Below are 24214 nucleotides of genomic sequence, written 5' to 3'. Positions count from 1 at the left end.
CAGAATTGAGGGATGTGTTGAATATTTTTCCCTCTCTCTCTCTCTCTCTCTCTCTCTCTCTCTCTCTCCCTTTCCCTCCCTTAACTTTCACTTTCCCCAGCCACCAGTCCTGCTTTTCATCATCATCCTTTAACATATCTGCACACACTTTATCAAACTTTATGGCCCAGTTAGCCCTGCACTTGCAGCTGGGAAGCCATTGTTCTTGATTTGTGTCTGTGTCTCTTCGCTCGGTCTGTAGTACTTCAGTTTGCCTTTGAAGAGGTGAAAGAGCCAAAAAGCGCTTCAGTCACTCTGCTTTCTTTGTTTGCTTCCTTTCATTGTGTTCTCCTCCGGGGAATTGAACCTCGATTGCACCTCTCCTCCCTCACCCCTCCATTTCTTGTTATTCCAATTTGTTTTGCGTCCTTTTTTATCCAGCCTTGCGGTGCCTTTACTGTGACAGGGCAGCAGTGGATTCGTCAGACAACCCAGCCATCCTTGGGCCACTGTGTTGTTGGGTTGATGAGTAAAAATAAACCTACTGTACAAAAAACTCAGCTCATTTAGACTAATTCATTAATAGAATAGGGACAGCACCGCTGAAGAAGTCACTAGCTTTTTTTAAAGCAGGATACCAGTGTTGATGTTTCTTTTGTTTTCTTTATAGTTCATTTTTTTCTTTATATGGAAAACCCTTTGCTTTTACTTCTAACTTTTTAGGGGTAAGGAATCTACTTTTGTTGTCTAAAAACTTGTTGTTATTGACACTTTCTGTGCTCTCTGTCTTGTGAACTTTTATATAAATCCTACCAGCTTGTTGCAAAAGCTATTTTGTATACATTGTACTTGCAATACAAGTTTTCAGTCTGAGTTTAGTTTGGTTTGCATGGAAATTAATGTCTGAGTTAGAATGCCCTAGAATTTTTTTTGTTTTAGAGTAGGGCAGGGCGTTTAATCAAATTGAAATTACAAATGTGATTGAGCAAAGGTTGTCATGCACATCTCATCAGGGAACCATGGTGTGATCTGTAGTAAATCTCCAATGAAAGCCAGAGGGTGCTCTTATGGATAGTCCAAATGCCCACAAAAAAAAAAAAAAAAAAAAAAAACATAATCTCCATAGGTTTGCATTATAAATAAAATATGTAACTGCCTCTATGGATTCAGCTTGACTATTAAACAATGTTACTATATATGGTAATTTCACATGCTGCATCTACAACACAGAACTTAAGACTTAATTGAGATGTGACTCAAACGACTGTCTTTATAGCAGTAGGATTTTCTCAATGTCATTATTGACCGATTAAAGTGAATGCAATGTCAGAGTAATTAATGCAGTGTTAATCAGTAATCTAAAAACTGGATTATACTTCTTTTATACATCGACATTTATACATCTGGGTTCTGTTTGTGCTGCTCTGGTAATAACACCTTCCAGTTGGTAGTGGCCTTTATATATTTCTGAGTGAACCCAAAACAAAAGTATCCATCCACGTGCACTCGAAGCAGAAGTATAAATTTGCCTTAGGACTCTGTAAAGTAAATTCCACTCAACCTGAGTGCACATGCTGGAGGTTTTCTAGAACCAGCTTTACTAACATAATGCGCATGACAATCCCTGAATTAGATTAATCACCCTGCTCTAATTTAAAGTCGGAAATTAGACTCTGGTTTAATTTACCTAACTCAAATGACATTTGGAAATGACTTGCAGGGTACCAGTCCAAATGGACCAAAGGCTTTTTTTTTCCTTTGCTTGACTAGTTAGAATATGCATTAGTTGAGCAGCTCGCACTTTTGGATGTAAGACAGATGTAGTAAACTAGGCTGCAAACACATTTTCCTACAGCATGTAATTTGCCACAACTTTCCTTTTTTATCCCATCATTTTGTCATGTTTCATGTAGCTCAGAAAATAAACTGAAATGTAATTCAGTCAGCTGGAAGTTTTGGTCGATTGGATCATAAGTAGACATGGGAGACACATTACCATTTACACCTGTTGTTTTATTCCATCTCTTTTGTGTACTTTGCTGATTTCTTTTAGGCGAGGATGGCGGATGGATTGTTTCCAGTCTTTCTATCTAATATTGTGAAATTATTTATGTTAAAATGTTTCTGAATTTATACTTCCGCGTTTGTGTTGCTCAGACAGTAACATTTCCGAAACTCTAGTTGACAGTGGGGTTTATATGTTTCTCTGTGTTGAGTTTCTTTGTGGGTGTTTTGTTTACACTGTAAATATGGACCATTTCTAATCTTTTCATCTAATATTGTGAATTTATTTACATTTAAAATGTTTTGAATGGTGATATGTACATTTATACTTCTGCGTTTGTGTTGCTCTGACAATAACACTTTCGAAACACCAGTTGACAGTGGGGTTTAAATGTTTCTCTGTGTCAAGTTTCTTCATGGGTGTTTTGTTTACACTAAATATAGACCATTTCTGACCATTCCATCTAATATTGTGAATTAAAACAATGAATGGTCTTTTGAATGGTGGGGTGCTCCTATTGATACAAAAAAGGATTGTAAGCAGCATTTGTTGTGCATCTTTTTCAAGTAATTTACATTTTTATGTTGTGATTTTCAAAGCTTCACCTTGGAAGGGTAACAAAAGCCAAAAATGTTTTTTTTTTTTTCGGTGATAACCAAGTGAACAAACTAAAAACTTTAACAGAAAACCTTCACATTCTTGCTTGGAAGTTTGTATTTTTCATATAAGAGTCTCTCTCTCTTTTACTTCCATTTAATATTTTTGTAGTATTCATGGTGGAGCTGAGCTGATGTTGCAAGCATATCAGTGTTCAGAACCAATTAATGCAATGTAAAAGCTATCTGTGGCATCAGGGGGATTAGGGCTGAAATGTGAAAATATTCTGAGATGTAGTTCATTGTGTGAAGTGAAGAATTTTATTAGCGAATGAGACTGATTTATCAATATCAGCTAAAGAGTGAATTTGATTATAGGTGCAACATATTCAGTTAGAGTTAACGGAATTTTTTTTTTTCTCATAGCATCCCATATCTCTATGTAATCCTTCCTGAGTAACGCTTACAGTCTTGCTCTATGTATTCTAACTCTCCCATAGTCACATTGCTCATCCATGTTTTGCTATTCTAGAGCTATACTTCCACATGGCATGGTCCATCAGCATATGTTTCTTCTGCTGACTTTACCCATAAACAGGATTAAGGGATTACTGCTTTTCTATGAGTGGATGAAGACATTCAGTATGACACCATCTCGACAGGGAAGAACGTGTTTAGGGAAACCCAAGACTGAAGAAGAAATGTCGCTCAGAGGGGGAGAATATATAACAACTCTTGATTTGTTATTAATGTTCATTTGATATTTATTTGGTGATGTAAGTGGACAACAAAGGTCTTTAACAACGCATTCTCTGGAAACTGAAGCACACTGAAGCAGAGCAAACAGGCAGAAACAAACAGACTGCTTAGGAAAGCGCTTGTAATTCAGAGCAGTTTTCTCCTCTAGGTAGTATAGTGATGGGAATAGTAAGGAGTTGAGTGGTTTTCTTTCCAATTCTACTTAATCAAGTTTCTAAGTGATTTCACATATAATAATTTTTACTTTTCATATTTTATTTTATTTTAGATTTTAGAACTGGTGCAATAATTTAAACGCTTGTTTGGAGTCTTTATTTTATTTATATTTGTTATAGATTTTTGAAACTGGTACTAGAATTTCAACACTTGGTTGGAGTTTTTATTTTTCATTTTTTATTTTATTTTATTTTATTTTAGATGTCTCAACTGGTACTAGAATAAAGTCTTATTTTATTTAATTATTATTATTATTATTATTATTATTATTATTATTTATTATTATTATTATCATCAGCGTTACAACCTCTGGGTATAGTGGAATGGGTTTGCACACTTGGACTGAAGATTTGGTTAAAAAATGAAAAATGTGCTCCGAAGTAAGAATAGACGACAATAACTTGCGCACAAATAAAAGTGATTTATTAACAAGTGGTTATGGTAAAACAGTGAGTGAATTATTTACAATATGTACAATTTTAAAAAGAATAAACGAAACTAGGTTTTTAGAAAGGCTATATGTGGCGCTAAAGAAAAGAACCAATCAAAACCCAAACAGTTTTACTAATATTTAAAAATAATCTTCTATAATCTAATCTGGTAAACCAAAAATATGAAAAAATGTCCTACCTAATCTACACTAACTAGCAATTTAACCCCAAAATGAAGTGTTGGTGCACACCCTCTTCTCAAGACAGTAGTAAAATTATGTGTTGAGATGTATGTCACAAGACTTACTTACATACCAGCCTTTTTAACCTTAGTGACAAACACGAGGGTGAGAAAGGAATGGTAACAAGAGGGTAAGAATGCATCAAAAAATTATTCAAACAACAACAAAGTGTAAATTAAATAAGCTATTGATTAACGATTAGTGATATTAATTTATTAAACTATTAAAAATACTAGCAAAAAGCACAAATGCAAACCGTCAAAGTGAGCCAAAAGATTGTCAAACTGCTGGGGTGAAGAGTTTTTAAAGGAGAGATGGCATGAGGGGATTGGCTAAAAATGGTATGGAGTTATAGAGCAGGAACCATTCAGGATGAAGCAGTAACGGGATTGGTTGCAGCATTAAACAGTAAAACAGCCAACCAGGGAAATCAGTAGGCAGGACAAGTAATGAAGTGAACTGGAGTGGTAGCAAGAAAAACACAATGAGACACACAAAAAGAAATACATAAATATGTGTTGGCATGTAACAACTGGGTCTAGAAGAGTTTTAGAGTCAGAGTTTGGTGTAATTAGTTCCAAAGTAATGAGCTACTGTAATTAATTAGTTTTCTATATGGATTTTAAGTAGAATTGAGTCAAGTAATTCAGTTCATTTTTGAGTAATTAAATTACATTTTGACTAAGAAATTAGAAAATTAATAAAAATATAATTTTTATTAAAAACTTTGAAATAACTTACTCAACGCAGCACAGGCAACATTGAAGTATTCTCTCTCCTCATAGTGTCTGTCTTTCCCACACAGTGTCTCTTTTCACTTTTTTATCGAGTGTCTGGTCACAGATCCAATCTCCTGCTTTAATTCCTTCATCTTGTCTTTCATTTTTGGGCGAGTGATCCTTAACTGGGTTTCATGTCCCTCTGACCCTTCATCTTACCCAGGGCTACACTGAGGATCTACAGACACTTCTTTAATAGAGCTGTAAAATATTGAAAACTTCCATTAGGGACACTAAACTTTCCGAATCCCACTCTCTTTTGTCCTCTCACTCTGTAATTTTTTATATTCTTCTTACATTAAAAACCCGACAGCCAAATTATCTGGCATTAACCCAGCATATGTGATTCTCTTTATTATTAGTGGCAATGCCTATTAGCGTACAGCAGTATAGAATATTTATTTGTACTCTTCCGCTGATTTAAACAAAAAAGCACAAAGATTTTTTTTTTGGGGTCAGTGTAAAGAAAACATCTCATTAGTGTGGAAACACTGTACCTCATTAATGTGTAAAGTTTTTCACCACCTCACAGTATGGAGTCCAGTCTTCCATGTCGATCGAGATGGAATTAGACATTTTGAGCATGCTTTCGGCTGGCAGATGGTTGATAAATGAGAGCATCAGGCCTGTGTTACTCTCACACCGCATGACCGTGAAGAAGCTTGTCGTGATTTTCCGAGCCGCAGAACGTTGCTGAGATTATACTCGTCCATCAGCGAAGCTCCCAGAGAGATACTCAAACCCTGCATCTCATCCCAGCAGAGCTAGGTTCAGAATACATATAGCATAAGGGAAATTCTCATTTCTTTTCTTCATCGTTTAAAGGTGAAGCAATTCCTGTGGCATCAAACGTAATTGCAGAAATAATTGCTTCCAAGCAAGGCTTAATTTTAGTTGTTTCTGCACCTTTATTCACTTGCTGTGAATAAAAGATGATTCGTTTCTCTATTATTTATTTATTTATTTATTTATTTTTTGGTTTGTGAATTTAAACTATTGAAGGAAAGTAGTCACACAATTTCTCGCTAATAACAATCCGATAACTAAGACTTTTAGCTCAATAAACTTCTAGTTTTCTTATATTAATAGTTAATAGTATCCTCTGTGTATGGAATGAGCTACATGTAGAATCTGTACCATCAATCACTCTATTCAAACATATTTTAGTCTGTCTTTTTAGCAGAGTGTACGTTTTAAAAGTTTATTATGCTTAATATTATTTTTGTGTGGGGCTATGTGTTTTGTGTGATGTTTTTTTTTTTTTTTTAAACGAAAGCGAGGCTGCAGTGGGAAGAAACCCGAAAGTATAGGATCAGCACTGTAAACATTGCTTTTGCCACAATTTTAAATGCAGATATGGTGTAAACATTACTTCATCAAATTCAGTTAAGTTTAATTTAAACAATTAAAAGCATATAAGGCATCAAACTAAATTATAATCTCTTTAAGAGTAATACGCTTAAGTGTCCTCCCAGGCTTCAGTTCATGGCACCAGGTAAACATCGTGGAGACGCTTCCCTGCTTTAGCCTTTGTAACCTGGTGAGGGATAAAGCATTGCAGTCCTCTGTAGCAGTCTGTAATAGTGTTGTCCTGGTAATGAAATTTTAAAAATGTCAATTTCCGCTAACATTTAAGCGCTGTTGAGTTTGTTCTAAAACAGCTAATTTGCATTAGTAGTGTTCATACATAGTATCCACCAGTGCTCAACAGAAATGACTGTGATTGGCTGTGAAGGTCATAAGTTCAGGTCATCAGCGCTGTTTAAGAATGCGCTTAACAGTGCTTAAATGTTAGCGGGAAATTGGTGGTGTATTTTTTTTTTTTCAGCACCAGAATTCTGTATCGTGACAAGTTTAATAGGTAACACTTTATTTTGATGGTCCATTTTAGTATTAGTCGACTGTCTGCTGAATATCTGTTGATATGCTTTTTCAGCAGACATTTAACTGACTATAAGAAACTTTGCAAGTATATGTCAACCTACTCTAACCCTAACCCCAACTCAATAGTTGGCATGTAGACGCAATTTAACTTAAATTCAACAAACGGTACATCAAAATAAAGTGTGACCATCTAATATAGTGAAATAATCAGTTCATTAACTTGAGTTTGATGAAAGGTATCTAAAACGTGTGTTTGGGAAAGATGACCAGTGGTGTAAAGTAATTAATTACAAATACTCAAATTACTGTAATTACTTTTTCTCAGGAATTGTAATTTACTGAGCAGTTTTAAAAATGTGTACTGTTACTCTTACTTGAGTACATTTTTAGTGCAGTATCTGTACTTTTACTCCACTACTTTCCTTCAACCTTGTGTCACTACTTTATTTTTTCTTGTCTATGGGGATTAGAAAAATCAGTCCTGTGATTCCTGTACAATCAAATCACACATAGAAGGTAAATCGCCTCATAATGAACTACCTCAAAACATGGGCAATTTATAAATGCAGCAAACTGTTTGGAAGCATTAAAAGTGTCCGAGAAGACGTCCTAAATCAATATGAGTATTTGATGTCAATAGGATGTTGGTTTAAGATGTTGGCTCGACATTGGATTTTGGTCACTTTCTAACACAACCTAAAATCAACCAAATATCAATGTTATTTAACGTTGTTATTAGACATGAAAATAATGTTATCCTTAGATGCTGGCTAGACATTGAATTTTGGTCACTTGACATCACAACCTAAATCTAACCTAATATTAATGTCCTATGACGTTGTATGCCTGCTAGGCAATAACTACATGCACTACAGAATGTTACGTTTACACACATCCACAAATTACATGTAAGCGCATCAGCTTTTCGCAGCATAATACTCACTACTCAATACTCATGAGTACTTTTAAAAGGGCTACTTATTACTCCTACTTTGAGTAATATTTACAACAGATACTTTTACTGTACTTGCACTACATTTTTAGGCAAGTAATGGTACTTTTACTTGAGTATGATTTTTCAGTACTCCTTCCACCTCTGAAGATGACATTTGCTAATTAGTGCTATTTCCCTTAACTTAATAATAAGTAAATGAGGTCTGATATCACTTTTTTTTTTTTTACCATCTATTCAGAACAGACCTTCGGGCCACTCGGAAGGTGGTAAATTGATAAATTTGTGTCACTTTCTCTTCGCTCATAAGATATTCAGCAAGATACACAACGCACAGTGCCACTTCAGGTGATACTTCCAGGTTTCTTCCCACTGCAACCTCGATTTCATTTTTAAAATGGCGGCAGCATGAAATCAGTCTATTGGGTTTAGTATTGGGTAGGATTAGGGATGCAAAATAAGATCATATGTTGTAAGTACTAGTAAAAAGCCAATATCTAATTCATAGGCAGGTAATAATCCAGGAGATAATAGTGGAAGTTGTTACTTAAAGTAATGTCTTGTCATATACAGTTGAAGTCAAAATTATTAGCCCCCCCTGTTTAATTTTTCTTCTGTTTAACGAAGAGAAGACCTTTTCAACACATTTTTACACATAATAGTTTTAATAGCTCATTTCCAATAACTGATTTATTTTATCTTTGCCATGAAGACAGTCAATAATATTTTACTTAATATCTTCAAGACACTTCTATACAGGTTAAAGGCTTAACTATGTAAATTAGGTTAACTGGGTAGGTTAGGATAATTAGAATAGTTAAAATAATGTATAATGATGGTTTGTTCTGTGGACAATCGAAAAAAAATGCTTAAAGGGGCTAATAATTTTGTCCCTAAAATGTTTTTTTTTTTATTATTATTAAAAACAGCTTTTATTCTAGCCGAAATAAAACAAATAAGTTTTTCTCCAGAAGAAAAAATATTATCAGACATACTGTGAAAATTTCCTTGCTCTGTTAAACATCATTTGGGAAATATTTAAAAAAAGAAAAAAAAGTTCAAAAGGCGGCTAATAATTTTGACTTCAACCGTATATGTTTAAATACTTATGTTGCATTTCTTTCGTTTCTTTAATTACTTCTATTGTCCTCATTTTTAAGTTGTACATGACTGCAAAATCATTAAATGTAAAGAAAACAGAAGGAAAGAGGAGGAAACAAACCAGAAAAAGAAACCTAGTAAATTGGACAGAAAGGAAAAAATAAGGCAGAGAAAGGGGACCGATAAAGGACTTCAACGTTATATATTACACATATACCTTTTAAAAGATGATATGGTTCTCTCTCTTATACTCTTTCTATTTCCCCCGTGGCTCTTCATCGTCACCTGTGAACAGTAGAGTGGAATTACTGGCTCAGAATAACCACATATTCGGTACAAAGGAAGTCCTTTAAAATACTGTCAGGCTCTTGAGAGAGTCTTTGTCTGAAAACTGAGAGCTCAAGATTCTCATCCTTAACCTGTGTCTGCAAAGTAAAGTAACTTTGTGTCTCTCTCCTCTGTCTCTTTCTCTCTTCCTGTCGTCCCGGTCTCACAGGGTTCTCTGCTGTATGGCAGTGGGGGGGACAGCGCAGAAAACTCTTCTGACAAGCAGCAGGACGAGGGCAAGCTCATTAAAGGTAAGGCAACTCTGTGCTCCATGATCGAGCCCCCACCACCTGACCTCAGAACATCCTTGTCAGCCACATTGACATTTCAGGGTGCCCTCATTCACCCACATAACGATGCAGTTCCATGTCTCTGTCAGTTAATTAATGCTGTTGTGTGAAGACCATTTCACCCAGAATTTAAAAAATGGTGAGAGGACTTCTGTATAACCAACAATGTAAATTTAGATTATCTAACAGACTTGACTGTAACGATCATGTTTTTGACCATAATGACAGTAACTGTGCAGTAGATTTGTGCTAATTGTAAAAGGTTAACTAAGGTTAATTAAATCTGTCCTCTTGCCAGCGTCCTTTGCACCCATCTGCTTCGCTATTAAGTCAAAAGAAAATGATCTTCTGCCTTTGGAGAAGAACCGTGTGAGGCTGGATGATGACTCTGATGAGGATGCGATTAAGGGGGATGTGCTGGAGGGAATGGAGCTGGCCATTGGATTGCTTGAGGCGCCAAGAGAGGTTCCTCAACCTTCACTGGCTGAGGAGAAGAAGCCAGTCCTGTCACAGGAAGAGCTGGAGGCCAAACAAGGTACGTGAAGTGATTCATTAAAAGTATAATTCACACCCGATGAATGTCATGCTTTGTTTATCTACTTGTTCGCCAAACCACTGTGGTGCTTTAAAAATGACTTTTTAAAGGCACTCGTTGTTTGTTGAAGTTTGAAGTATAAAGATTAGCTAAAACTTAAATGGTTTAAAAATTATACTCAAAGGACAAGCCACAAACAGGTATAAACAACACTCAAAGGACAGGGAAGGAGGGAGGGAATTAAAGAATGAAGAAAATAAATTCAATCAAAGGACAAGCAGCAGGAAGAAAGAATGAACTCTTAAAATACATGAGGGAAGGAAGGATGGAGATGTGGAAGGAGGCAAGGAAGGATGGTCAGGTGGACAATAAAAGGACAATAATGAAGAAAAGATGTTCAATCAAAGGACAAGCAACAGGAAGTATGAACACTTAAAAGACATAGAAGGAAGGAGGGAATGAACAAACGAATGAACAAATGAACGACAGACAATAACAGGACAACAATGAAGAAAAGAAATTCAATCAAAGGACAAGCAACTGGATGTATGAGCACTCAAAAGACATGGAAGGAAGGAAGGAAGGAAGGAAAGTAAGGAAGGAAGGAAAGGAAGGAAGGAAGGAAGGAAGGAAGGAAGGAAGGAAGGAAGGAAGGAAGGAACGAACGAACGAACGAACGAACGACAGACAATAACAGGGCAACAATGAAGAAAAGAAATTTAATCTAAGGGCTAGCAACTGGAATAAAGTATGAACACTGAAAAGACATGAACAGAGAAGGACGAAATGACAAATGAAGAAAGGAAGGAAGTAAGGAAGGAAGGAAGAAGGGATGGAAGGAAGGAAGAACATACAATAAAAGGATAACAATGAAGAAAAAATTCAATCAAAGGGCAAGCAACTGGAAGAAAGTATGAACACTTACAAGACATAAACAGGGAAGGAAGAAAGGACAATGATGGACAAATAAAAATTAAAAAATAAAATAATAAAAAAAAATTATAAAATAGATTCAAACAAAGGACAAGCAACAGGAAGAAAGAATTAACTCTCAAAAGAAATGAACGGAAGGAAGGAAAGAAGGAAGGAAGGAAGGATTACAAAAATAAAAATGAGGACAATCAAAGGACAAGCTACAAACAGGTAGGAAGAAGGAACACTCAAAGGACAACAGGAAAGGTAGGAAATGCAAAGGTTAAAAACTTGAGGGAACAAAGCTAAGGAAGGACAAACAAAGTCTAAAAAGAAGGGAGGTAAGTACAAGCATAATACAAGAGCAGGAAATATAAAATAACGAAAAGAAAGGGGAAACTATAGGAATAGATGGAATGAAAGAAATAAGGATGGCATGAATGAATGAAAAAGAAAAGGAACTGGAGTGAAGGATTACAAGCAGGAACAATGGACATAAAAGAGAAATGAATGACAGGAAGAAGGCAGAGATGAAGTTTAGGAAGAAGGATCAAGAAACAAAGATCGGAATGAGAGATGGAAGGAATAACATCAATGAATAGGAAGTTGAGAATGAAGGCTGGTATGAAGCAACAGGGATAGATATAGAAAGGAATAGGAGGAAATGAAGAATGGGAATGAAAGGCATGGCTAGAACGAATGGCTAGAGCTATTTTTTCAGAATGATGTAATATGTCGAAGTGCTTGAAAGAACACTGTTCGTTTTTGAACTGTCCCTTTAAAGGCACTAGGCTCTGTTCTGGATTATTGTCCATCATTTTAAATGCCAGCCGTATTAGCATATTTTAGCTTTGAATCAATGTCTGGAGAGTTCAAAAGTTAAGTTTCGTAAGTGAATCCTAATTGAAATAATTCCTTGCCCGCCGTTTTCAAGGCTGTTCTTTTGTAAGTGTTCAGAAAAATACTTCAAACCGAAGAGATGAGTCATTTTGTTGAAGTGTAATGAAAATAACTAATGCTGATTTCCTTCACTGTAATTCTTGCAGCCCACATGCAATATGTCACTGACCAGAACGCTTAAAAGTCAGTCTTTTACACTAACAAGATAAAAAGTATAGAGGAACAAACTGGTTTATCATGATCGCATAAAGCTGAGAGTTACCGGATTTTTGCTGCACTCCCTAATTGTTCTTTTGACCCCTAAGGATTTAAAATAGTGAGCTGATCTGATCGCCGTCACATCTCGATGACTGACAGTGCATTAAATTACTCCAGCGAGGTCCAGGCTTGTAATGTAATAGATCTGTCCATACGGGCCGTGTTCACCGGCGGCAGTAACTGTCCTCTGTAATTAAGAGGGAGTGTTCCACACGGTTAAAACAAGAAGGACACCACTCAATCAAAGATACCGACAGTGTCTGTGCAGGAAACCTGAAGGTGTGCGGGAGAAATTCTAAATATGATTTTGGCTAAAATCTTCTGAAAATCTAGCTTTACTACCATTAAAGAGACAGTTCACCCAAAAACAAAAATGTACTCACTGTTTACTCTGCCTCAAGTGGTTTTTAAAATGTTTTTCATAATGTTTTTCAAAAGAAGATACTGAGAAAAAAAAATCCATAGTAGGAAAAACAAATACTGTGAAAGTCTTTACTGTTTACTGGTTTTCAGCATTTTTCAAAGTATTTTCTTTTGTGGTCAACAGAAAGAAAGTAACTGAACTATGTTTGTGACAATTAAATTTGAAGTAAATTTGTAGAATAATTATCAGTTTTGTGTAAAAAACATTTTAAAATCATGTGAAATTCAAACTGTTGTGTATTCACATTTGTTTGCTAATTTAGAAAAAAAGTAATTTTGAAACATTACAATTAAAAAGTTACATTTATTTGATTGAAACTAAATTAAATTTCAGCAGTAATTACTCCAGTGTTACTTGATCCTTTGAATGCTCTGGAAATAGTTTTGAACAGTTTTAAACACACTGGATTCATGTTGCGTTTTTGCAGAATCATTTTTCTGATATGATGATCTTCATAGTTCACTTTCTTCCATTTAACAGAAAATAAGTTTATTTTTTATTTTTATTATTTTTTTTAATAATAAACTGTTGATTTGAGATTGTTAGAAAAACCTTGATATGCTTCTTTAATTTACTACACAAAGCACATTTGAATTCTTATGGCTTGACATTATTTTAGAATTATGTGTGAATTTAAATGTATTTAATATTTCTTGCCTGGGAGCACAAAACCGGTCTTAAGTTGCACAGATATATTTTGGGCAAAAGCAATAGCCAGAAGTACATTCAAATGTATAATTTTTTATGCATTTGGAAGTTAAGTAGAGTCCATGTTCCATAAAGATGTTTTAAAAAATCTACTGTAAATGTCAAAACTAAATTGTTGCTCAGTTATGGCTAAGCACTTCATTGAGACAGCATTTAAAACTATTTTCTCAGTGTTTACATTTGTATTCTTTTTTCATACATGTTTTTACTTCAGCCAGTATCTTAAAAAAAATGTGCATCAATGAAAACTTATTTATTCAGCTTACAGGTGATATATAAAACTTAATGTTCAAGTGAAGTTTCATAAACTAATTTCGAGAGGAGCACGTGATATGATTGTGCACCGCTGGCCACTTATCCGTAATTAGTAATAATCCAATCAGAATGATCCTAGCTTAATATAAATGGATCACTTTCTCCTTATTGCACTATCTTCGTTTTGGAAGAATCCCCCCTTCCACCCCATCTCCTCCTTTTTCTCCCCTTCTAAAGGGGGAGCGATCGAGACCTACCTGATCTCGGTTCTCCTGATATGCCTCTAGACCGGGCGGGAGCCCTGGGCTCAAATATCTCTGAGCTCAGGGTTCTCTCCCGTGACAGCATGCCAAACCTGCTATAAGTGCCAAGCATATCTAAGTGGGAACTCTTGAAACATGTTTTGATGTAGAAGGTCACATTTTTATTTTTGCAAATGTTATTGAAACATATTTTCTTACACACAGGCACTTCACATCCATTTAATGTTCTTCATATGTAAATTTCTTATCATTAATAAGTACAACCCCTTTTGAAAGTGAATATTTTAAAAATAGCCAGTAGTTTTTAATGCATTTTAACAAAACCATTTTTATTAAACTGTTATATCCTTTTGAATAATAGTTTGGTCACCTAACATCTTTAGCAAGACAAAGATAATACATTTTAAAGTCAAGCAAGTTATAGCAAAATAAAAACCTAAATGTTAAACTAAATTTTCTATTTTGTATTTTTCTCCTGATTTTTTTCTGTTAAATAAAATTTTATTAAATAAATATCAATAAATTAAATAGTAAAATAAAATATTTATAAAATAATAAGTTTATTATTTGTTAGATTAGCTCTAATTTTGGCTTTGGTACTGACTAATCTAAAGTACAGTTGTTCTAAAGTCAAAATTAATAACCCCCTTTTTATTTTATTATTATTTTTTTTATTTGTTTTAAATAATTCCCAGATGATGTGTACCAGAGCCATTTTTTACAGTATTTCCGCTAATATTTTTTCTTCTGGATAGTGTTATTTGTTTTAAAGTTAAATGAAATTACTTTTTATAAAGCCATTTTAAGGTCAAAATAATTAGCCCTCTTAAGCTATATATAATTTGATCGTCTACAGAACAAATCATCAATGATTTATACAGTGATTTGCCTAATTACCCTAACCTGCCTAGTTAACCTAATTAACCTAGTTAAACCTTTAAATGTCACTTTAAGCTGAATACTAGTGTCTTGAAAGTGCCTTGAAATATCTAGAAAAATATTATTTACTGTCATCATGGCAAAGATAAAAAAAAAATACAGTTATTATAAAAAAGTTATTAAAACTATTATGTTTAAAATGTGTTGAAAAAATCTCAACACATTAAGTAAATTGAAATAGAACAATAAACAGAAATTGGGAGGCTAATACTTTAGACTTATGCTGTATATGTATACGCAATATATTACTAAAATAATTTTTTTAATATTAAATTAAAAGTGTGATCTGTAGGGGGAATACTCATATACGCTAAACTCTGTATATAAAATCAATATATATATATATATATATATATAAAATTTCATGCATAAAACGGGACATCTTGTCTTTGACCCAAGTAACATAGAACATATACCATATTGACCGCTTTTATGCCACAACCCTAGTGCTCATTTACTTTCATTATACCAAAATTGGTTAAGCTGTGGTATTCAATATTTCATATGCTTCAGAAGACAGAATGTCATACAAGTTTAGAATGACACAAGGGTGAGTAAATGATGACAAATATTCATTTTGTGGTGAATCGTTTGTTTGGAGATGCACATTTTGTTGTAACATGCAGCTTTTGCATCAGTTTTCTCGTTTCCCATTAAAAGTGAATTTGTTTAAAGCTTATCACTGACAGCGGACTGCGCCAATGGCAGACACTTCGGCCGAGCTGTAATGCTCCTGGAACATGGGGGTAATTACAGTAATAAGACCAGATGCCCAAAGGAAGTTTACTGCACGAGGAAGTGAAATAAACGGCACTGCAGCAAAGAAGGCCTCACTCACTGGCAAACTAGCTTTTAGATTGCATAGCTATCGACCCATCCGGAGGAACATAATCTGTATTGATGAACTGTTAAAGAATCACAGATGCAGCCGAGGGTTGGTCTGTTTTCACGTGTCCATCTATTACCTTCGGTTTATTTACTGAATGAAGTGAATTTGCGTGATTGTGAGTGAGAGTTTTATTGGGTTCGTCTCTCTGCTGTCTCTTGTGGTTATGTGGGCACATGAAGTATTTACGCCCTTTGTGTTTTTCTTCACATTCACCTGTTTACTTTGCAAATTGTAATTTTAAAATCAAACCTCAAAAGGTAAGCCTTATTGGATTTTGTCAAAATGTGATTTGCCGCCTCAATTGCGCATTGACTTCTGAAGTGTACAGATGAGAAATTATGCGAGAGAAGGGGGAAATTTGCAGGAAAACGCAGAAAAAAATGACTGGAGTCATTGCTTTTTAGAAGCTCCACAAGCAAATTACAGGTGTTAAGTGCTGCGGGTTGCATTGAAAAGGCTTTGTCACGTGTATAAAGTTATTGCAGTCTTTTATCTAGGGATAAGCACGAGTGCTTTGAAAAGACAGGAGCGATCAATAATAAATAAATTAATTACATGTGATTTGATTGGTTTGCAACTTTAATGCATTTTAAACCAGTCTGAGTCTATTGACCTTTTTTCTTTACTGTCGTAAATGATGGAAACTTATTGGCTTGAGATTTCAGTTTTCTTACACTTTCACTGTCATTAAAGCAGTTTATGCTGAATGATGTTGCAAACTTGTGTTTTATTTTTTTTTTATTTGTATACATTGTCAAATAAAATTGTTTGTAGGGCAAATAGTTTGACTGTTTTCTGCCATGTATTATTCTTATAGACATTTCCCCCATAAGTAAATGAATCGACAGTTTGAAAACAATCATAAAAAATAGATTAATTCTGTGTTGAAGGTTGAGGTCATTATGTAAACACGGCAAAATGATGCTAAATTTTTAACTTTGTACTTTTTGGTGTGCTTTAGCTGGTACTACTGAAGGAAAAAGCAATTATTTACTTGCAATGTAGACATTGTAATAGTGCTACACAATGTTGGAAAAATCGGATTGTTATTTTGATATTTTACTTTTCTACGATACATATAGCGATATGAATACACTTTCACAAGAGCATTTAAATAGCGCTATATTTAATGGTTGTCTGGGGAGCCAAACAGTATTAAGGTACAGTAGTTGAATGATTACAATGCAAATAAAATTGTCTTGTTTATGGACCAGATATCTAAAATTTCTTAGATCAAGTAAAAATATTGTTTTGTTTTCATTCTTAGAAGAAATAAGTGTAAAGTAAGAGTTTTTCTCTAAATGGAAATTTTATGGGCGTCATGGTGGTGGGTAGCACGCCTTACAGCAAGAAGGTCTCTGGTTCGAGTCCCAGCTTGGCCAGTTGGCATTTCTGTGAGGAGTTTGCATGTTCTTCCCATGTTCACATGGGTTTCCTTTGAGTGCTCCAGTTTCCCCCACAATCCAAAGACATGCGCTATATAGTAGGTGAATTGAATAAACCAAATTGGCCGTAGTGTAATGGTGTGAATGTAAGAGTGTATGGGTGTTTCCCTGTGTTGGGTTGCAACTGGAAGGGCATCCACAGCTTAAAACATATGCTGGATAAGTTGGCGGTTCATTCCACTGTGGCGACCCCTGATTAATAAAGGGTCTAAGCCGAAAAGAAAATTAATGAATGGATATGGATATTTAGACTAGAAACAAGGCAAAAATTATAAGTGACAAACACTTTCTTTTTTATTTTTGCACAATTCCTATAAATTTCATTTTAATGCAGTAATTAAATACAATTCTACAGCTGCTATAATTCAGACTGATATTACATATATTGCGATGTGACTATTGCGGATGCACACATTGCAATATCAATGTTGATATGATATATTGTGCAGCCCTACATTGTATAGTTTGTTAGCTTTTCTTTTAATATTTTAATGTCTTTTTTTATGGAAATGGAAACAAGTTTCTCTATATATACTGGATTTACTAGGTGTGTTGGATTAAATCTGTTTTATCAGAATTATAGCTAAAAATGTTATTTATATTGGTTATATTGGGTATTCCACAAAACATTGTTTGCCTACTTTAAATACAGGTATTTGAAGTTAAATATTGAATTAAATTTTAGACAAATTGTCATTTCATGCTCTAAATATGTTTTTATTCATTTTGAATAGAAAAAATGTCATCTATAGTCTACATTTACAAGTAGTCATTTAGCAGATACTTTTGTCCAAACAGCTTAAAATTGAAGAGGCATTCGGTGATTCAACAAGAAGAGGCAATACACACAAGAAGTGCCAATTACTGTACACAAAGGAACTGTTAGTGCTCAGAGAGTTAGGTGCTAGAGTTTGAAAAGATAGAGAAAGAAGAGTGTTTATACAGGTGGTTTATCAAGACCCTCACCTCTGTGAAGTGTGCTTCTTTTTCATTGAGTGGACTTTGCTGAGTGATTGTAAGAAAATGTCTAGTGTAAATGTGTAAAACTGGTGCAAGTTTCTGTTAAAATGACAGAAAGATGAAAGAGTGTGTTTTCTACAGGTGGTTTATTAAGCCCACTCACTAGTTTGCAGGACAAAACGAAAATTAAGTTTTTAGTTTCAGTGATTCTGCGACATCGGAAAGTGCTTTATGAGTTGCTGGTTTTCATTCGATTGCAGTTTTTCCCTAAACCCCCTCATTAGGTCAAAGGCGCAGTGCCGTACACTCACAGGGGATTAAGTTAAATCGTAACGGGATGTCAAAGCTGCAAGATTTGTTTTTTTCTTTCAAGTCAAATATAGTAATGCCAAAACACTTGTGAGAAGGAGCTTTGCTGATTGAGGGACAAGTTTCTTTCTTATTATACACAACTTATTATCTCTCTCCCGTTGACGTAATGAAGGAGAAGGCTCTGTTCTCTCTCTAGTTGTGTTTGTTCTCGAGTTGTATGTGATTGTCCATGGCAGGGGGCCTATTTTTAGTGCGGACGCTGACAGAGCGCTCTTCTTATTCTTGTATAATATAATGACTTGTTTTTTTCCCCCTTTTCCTTTTGTTATCACTGTTTCCATGAAAAAAACCTGAAAAAATTATACTTGAGTACACTGCCTACTCAAACTTGCTAAATTGAGATGCTGTTGACTGGTATAAAGTCAAAAGCCAGGCAGCTTTTTACACTGTCAAATGGGGTGGTTTTGTTGTGCTAGATGCGAAACATTAAAATGCAACGCATTGTTAGCTTGTAGCTTTTTAAGCCCTATGCAGTTTTTATGAGCCACTCTGGTTTACAAAACCAGGTAAGTCACGAGCGACCTCATCTAGAAACATTTTGTGTTTGCTTAGCTGCAAAAACACAACACACTTTTGCACGCAATCTCGCTTGCCCATGCTTTTAGCTGTCTGAGCAGATGGTGTGAATCAAGACGAATGTGTGCGAGTCTGACCTTTCTTTTCTTTTTCTTTTCCAGCCAAACAGAAGCTTGAGGATCGGTTAGCAGCAGCAGCGAGGGAGAAACTGGCCCAGGCTTCCAAAGAGTCCAAAGAGAGGCAGCTTCAGGCTGAGCGCAAGAGGAAAGCTGCCCTCTTCCTGCAGACTCTGCGAGGGCCAGAGGCTGAGGTCAAGCGCACTGAGGAAACTACTGCTGCGCCTGAGGTTTGTTTCTGTGTGTGTGCGTTTCTCAGCATTGACCATCTAACCACCATATATACCTAGAATGTTTCCTAAAGGAATTGTTCGCTCAGAAATGTTACTCACAGTGAAGTGGTTCTAAACTTTTATGAATTTCTTACTTCTGTTGAACACAAAATAATATATTCTGAAGAATGTTGGCTTCAGTGTATCTTGTGTTAAACAGAAGGAAGAAGCTCAAACAGGTTTGGACGAATAAACGATGACCGACTAAAATAAAGGATAAATAAAAATGCAAATTTGCTGTCTGCTAGCAGATGACACGTTTAGAGTAAAAACAAATAGAAAAATGGTGTTTTAAAAATGCTTATTTTGCAATGCTGTAAATACAGTTTTTTGACTTAAAATCTCCCACCTCTCTAGTTCAGCATTTAGCATTTTCTCATAGTATTTCTTGCTTCAGGATCAAATAGCTTTTGCTGGTAAGTTTTTTTAAAAAACTACCAAATGATCCACATATGCGATAAAATAAACATGCATAGATAAATCAAATGAATCCAATATATAGTACATTTGTGTAGATTTGTACTCTTATCGTTAAATAGAGTTTGTTTTAAAAGTTGACCTAACATATATCCTGCTAATATAGTCTGACTTTTTGATGCCTACAAAATTTCAAACAATCCCCTAGTTATAATATTAGGTTTAAACATAGCTTTAATGGCTATATTTTTTAATAAAATCAAGTCTTATCCATGCAATCTTTTCATTTATTGTTAAAGGGTAGTTCACCTAAAATGAAACTACTGTTATCTTTTACACACACTTGTTCCAAACAAGGTTGAGTTTTTTAGTTCTTTTGAATACAGTCGAAGATCTTTTAGAATGTTGGAAACTTGTAACCAATGACTTGCATATTTTTTTTTGTTTTTCCGACTAAGGATGTCAGTGCTTACAGGTTTCCAGCATTCTTCAAAATATCTTCTTTTGTATCAGCACAAAAAGAGTCAACAGGGAGTAAACGATGAAAGAATTGTCATGTTTTTAGGTTAACTATCCTTTTAAAACAGAGAAGATGATGTTTTGAAGAATGTTGAAAACTTGAAACAATTGACTTTCATAATATTTGTTTTTCCAGCTATGGATATCAGTGCTTACAGGTTTCCAGCATTCTTCAAAATACCTTGTTTTGTATCAGACCAAAACAGCCAAGGCAGAATAAATAATGAAAGATTTTTTTTTGGTGAACTATCCCTTTAAATGAAATGAATGAAAGTCAATATTTGCTATATTTATGTCAAGTTAGTAAAGGTTATCTGGTGTTTTTCAGTGGGTGCTTTGTCATTGCCTGTGTGCCGCCTGTTCTGCCAGTACAGTATTTGTCTGTTGGTACATCTGTGCTTCATTTGAATACAAGTCCAGAACAGAGGTCGGACAAATTAAAATTTCTGGCTGTCGATTGGCACATTCATAGTTCTTCCCCTTTTTGTTTTGTTGTTATTAATTAGGTTGATTCATTGATGCTTGCGATGTTTGTTTGATTAAAACCAGTTCATTTAGATTAGAGATTGCCACCGTGTTCCCAACAGTGCACACTTTGGATACCTTCTTTTATCTTTCCCCTCTATTTGTAGTCCCAGAGTCTCTACCAATGAGCTGATGAGTTGAGTCAGGTGTGTTTCATTAGGAAGAATTGATAAATGTGTGCTGTTGGTCTGCCTCCTGGAACTGGCCTGGGAACATTCATTTGCATGCAAAAAAAAAATAATAATAAAAAATCAGTGCAATGAATGTGTGTATTTAGGGCTGAGAAATAAAATGATAATTATCACAGGATAATTTTCCCTCTGTAACATGATAACAGTTGTTTGATAAATGTTCAGGGTATGTTCATGCTTCAGAGTGGAATTAATCGTGCTGCTGGTTTGCGGCTCACAGACTGTTTTTCTGTCCATGCAAATCACGCCCAACAGCAGCACAGGGCGAGTTCAGATTTATTTGCATGGGGAAAACTCACGACTCGATCACACGGGCAGCTCCAGAGAGAAGTGCTTGATTTTAGCAAAGAGCAGAAATGTGTTGGTTATTCAGCATTTTCAGCGACACTGATGAACAGGAGAAACACTGCTATGAACTATCCACACATTTACCATGGTTTGACAGAAGTACCAGTAACTAGTTTATGGTATTGTGGCAGTGTTGGGAGAATTACATATGGGTTTTGTTATAATATTAATGTAGACCTATCTGTTGTCTTTTATTTTATGTACACTATTAAGTAATCCTTACTGGTACCAAGTTGGACTCCCTTTTGCCTTCAGAACTGCTTTAATCCTTCAAGGCATATATTTAACAAGTTACTGGAACTATTCCTCAGAGATTTTGGTCCATTTTGACATGATAGCATCACGCAGTTGCTGCAGCTTTGTTGCCTGCACATCCATGCCACCCAGTTCCACCACATCCCAAAGGTGCTGTATTGGATTGATATCTGGTGATTGGTGGTTATTTTAGATACTGTTGCCTTTCTATCAGCTCAAACCAATCTGGCCATTCTCCTCTAAACTCCGGCATCAAGCAGGCATTTGCACCCACAGAACTGCCACTCACTGGATTTTTTTTTTTTTCAGACCATTTTCTGTAAACCCTAAAGATGGTTGTGTGTTAAAATTCCAGTAAATCATCAGTTTCTGAAATACTTAGAGCAGCCCGTCTGGCACCAACAACCATGCCATGTTCAAAGTCACTTAAATCCCCTTTCTTCCCCATTCTGATGCTCAGTTTGAACTGCAGCAGATTGTCTTTATCACTTCTACATACCTAAATACATTAATTGCTGACTTGATTGGCTGATTAGAAATTAGCGTTTTACAAGCATTTGCACAGGTGTACCTAATAAAGTGGCCGAGGATTGTATATTAGGTATATCTAGCTTTTGTGGGGCTGGACTTTTTGTCTGATGGATTTTAAATGGCTGGTTGATGGATAAAGATGTGCATGAATTAATAGATTTTAATAAGTACTGCTATATTCCATTAGACAATAGGCATTGTCAGTTTTAATTTCATGGTGACTTTAACCACAAGACAACTTTCTTGCTATTTATGGTGCTTACACTTAAAAAAAATAGAGCAGGCAGCTATTTTATCCCTCTCCCCGTATTCATTGCATTGCTTGACATGCTTGCCCTGACAAAAAATTCAGCGTTTTTTGCTCTGCGGTTCAGAATCATGCACCGTGTCGTCACGGCTGTAAATTTGAGTATTTTTATTTCATCAGTCAGCATCATGTCAGGACTTCTGCTCAATAACCCTGCTGTGGTTTCCTCAAGGTTTGTTTAGTTAAATCCCCCATAAAGAAAAGCAACACAGTTTATCGATTCGTCAAGAGTCTTGAGGAAATGCTCATTACCGCAAAACGATTCCTGACAACCATTTTTCAGCTTTCTCTGGGGGTGTTTGTGTGTTGACAGACCAGATGAGATAAAATGGGAATATATGGATGTTATTTAATTCTTTCCCAATTGTATTTTTGTGAACTTGCAGAAGGAGGAGTTCCTAATTAGTTGTGCTGACAAAGCCGGTGTCTCATAGGAAAAACGCCTATTTGTACTTGTGAGTTTGTTTGTGTGGGTTTATTTTGTGTCAGCATTTATAGGCATTGAAGCAGTCCCTGATGATTATTTTTCACTGAAGCTTTGACTGATGTCAGAATGCTCTTGTTAAATTCACAAATTTGTCAAAATTGTTTTGGAAAGAAAAAGTGGCGATTGCTGTTTCTTCAAATGCCTTATAAGATGAGCTGAAACAATACAGTTCTTGAGGTTTTTTTTCTTTTTTCGGGCAGAACACTTAAATTTTTTATGTTCAATCTACTTATATTTTTAAAAAACTAGTAAGTTAACTTCATTTCTTCATGTTTTCCCAACACAAATTGGTCGTGGTAATTGATTTCTAATCTAATATTTTATATATATATATATTTATATATTTAGTATATTTTTTTATTGAACTTTTCATTTTCATTAAATAAAAAAAATTCCTCCTCAAAAAAAACAGTAAAATTAAGTTTTAAAATGTAATTAAATAGAAATAAATAATTTCAATAATTTTGAATAACATTTCACTGACTTTTTACTGTATTTTTAATTAAATAATGCAGGCTTAGTTAACCAAAAAAAATGAAATTATTGAGATGTTTTGGAGACTTAGTTGTTTTATGTTCAATCCACTTAAATTTGTTATTTAAGTAACTTAATAGTTTTTGTTGGGACAGCCTGAAGGAATTGTATGGAACCCTGCATTTTTTTTACAGTGCAAGAAACATCTTTGAACAGCAGTGTGCACAAGAACACATTTTTGATGACATACAGTCTGAGAAGTTTATAAAGGCAAAGAGTATCCATATGCAAATGTTACATATATATATAAAATGTCTAAAAAATATATACTTCTATTTGTTTTCTTCTGTGAAACATATAATAGTATGATTTGAAGAACTCCATAAACATAATTACACCACTTTTATGTTGCGCGGCTCCACAAAGCTAGCCGGACCTGTAACAATAAATAAAATTCAATTAAATGGGACAGCTCTAAAATTAATGAGGGGCCCGGAGTCTCCTCCCCCGTTTAAATGAAAACAACAACAAAGTCGACTGACCAAAAAAATAAATAAGGACTCTCCTTCAACCTGGAGATAGCAAACCACCTTTTTCCGGTGGAGCACCATGGCCTCGCACAGGCCCACCACCTGCAGGGGGAGCCGTAAGGGGCCGGTGCATTGTGAAACGTTTGTTGGTCTAAGGTTAGGACCACGACAACCCGATCGTCAGGTATAGAAACTGGCTTTTTTGACGTGCAATAAAATAACTTTTCTTTTGTATTATTGTTTTAATAAATAAAAGATAACCACCATAAAATATGCCATTTCTTAAACTCTGATACTTTTATTTT

General features: G+C 35.0%; 2 protein-coding genes across 3 annotated transcripts in view; one reads left to right on the top strand and one right to left on the bottom strand.

The window, feature by feature from the left end:
• The window catches only part of LOC147838808 (uncharacterized), a 483811-nt gene that overhangs the window by 161478 nt on the left and 298119 nt on the right, over positions 1–24214 (bottom strand). The gene's annotated exons all lie outside the window — the stretch shown is intronic.
• sfswap (splicing factor SWAP) overlaps positions 1–24214 on the top strand; it is a 156295-nt gene that overhangs the window by 71262 nt on the left and 60819 nt on the right. For both annotated transcript variants that reach the window (NM_201168.2, XM_087299397.1), the window contains 3 exon segments: positions 9441–9522; positions 9860–10096; positions 19099–19283. In NM_201168.2, the coding sequence (NP_957462.2) occupies positions 9441–9522; positions 9860–10096; positions 19099–19283 (504 nt within the window).

Source organism: Danio rerio, chromosome 21, assembly GCF_052040795.2.
Source record: "Danio rerio strain M-AB ecotype USA chromosome 21, GRCz13ab, whole genome shotgun sequence".
In the NCBI taxonomy this organism is placed as follows: Eukaryota; Metazoa; Chordata; class Actinopteri; order Cypriniformes; family Danionidae; genus Danio; species Danio rerio.
This window is presented reverse-complemented; position numbering and strand designations above follow the sequence as displayed.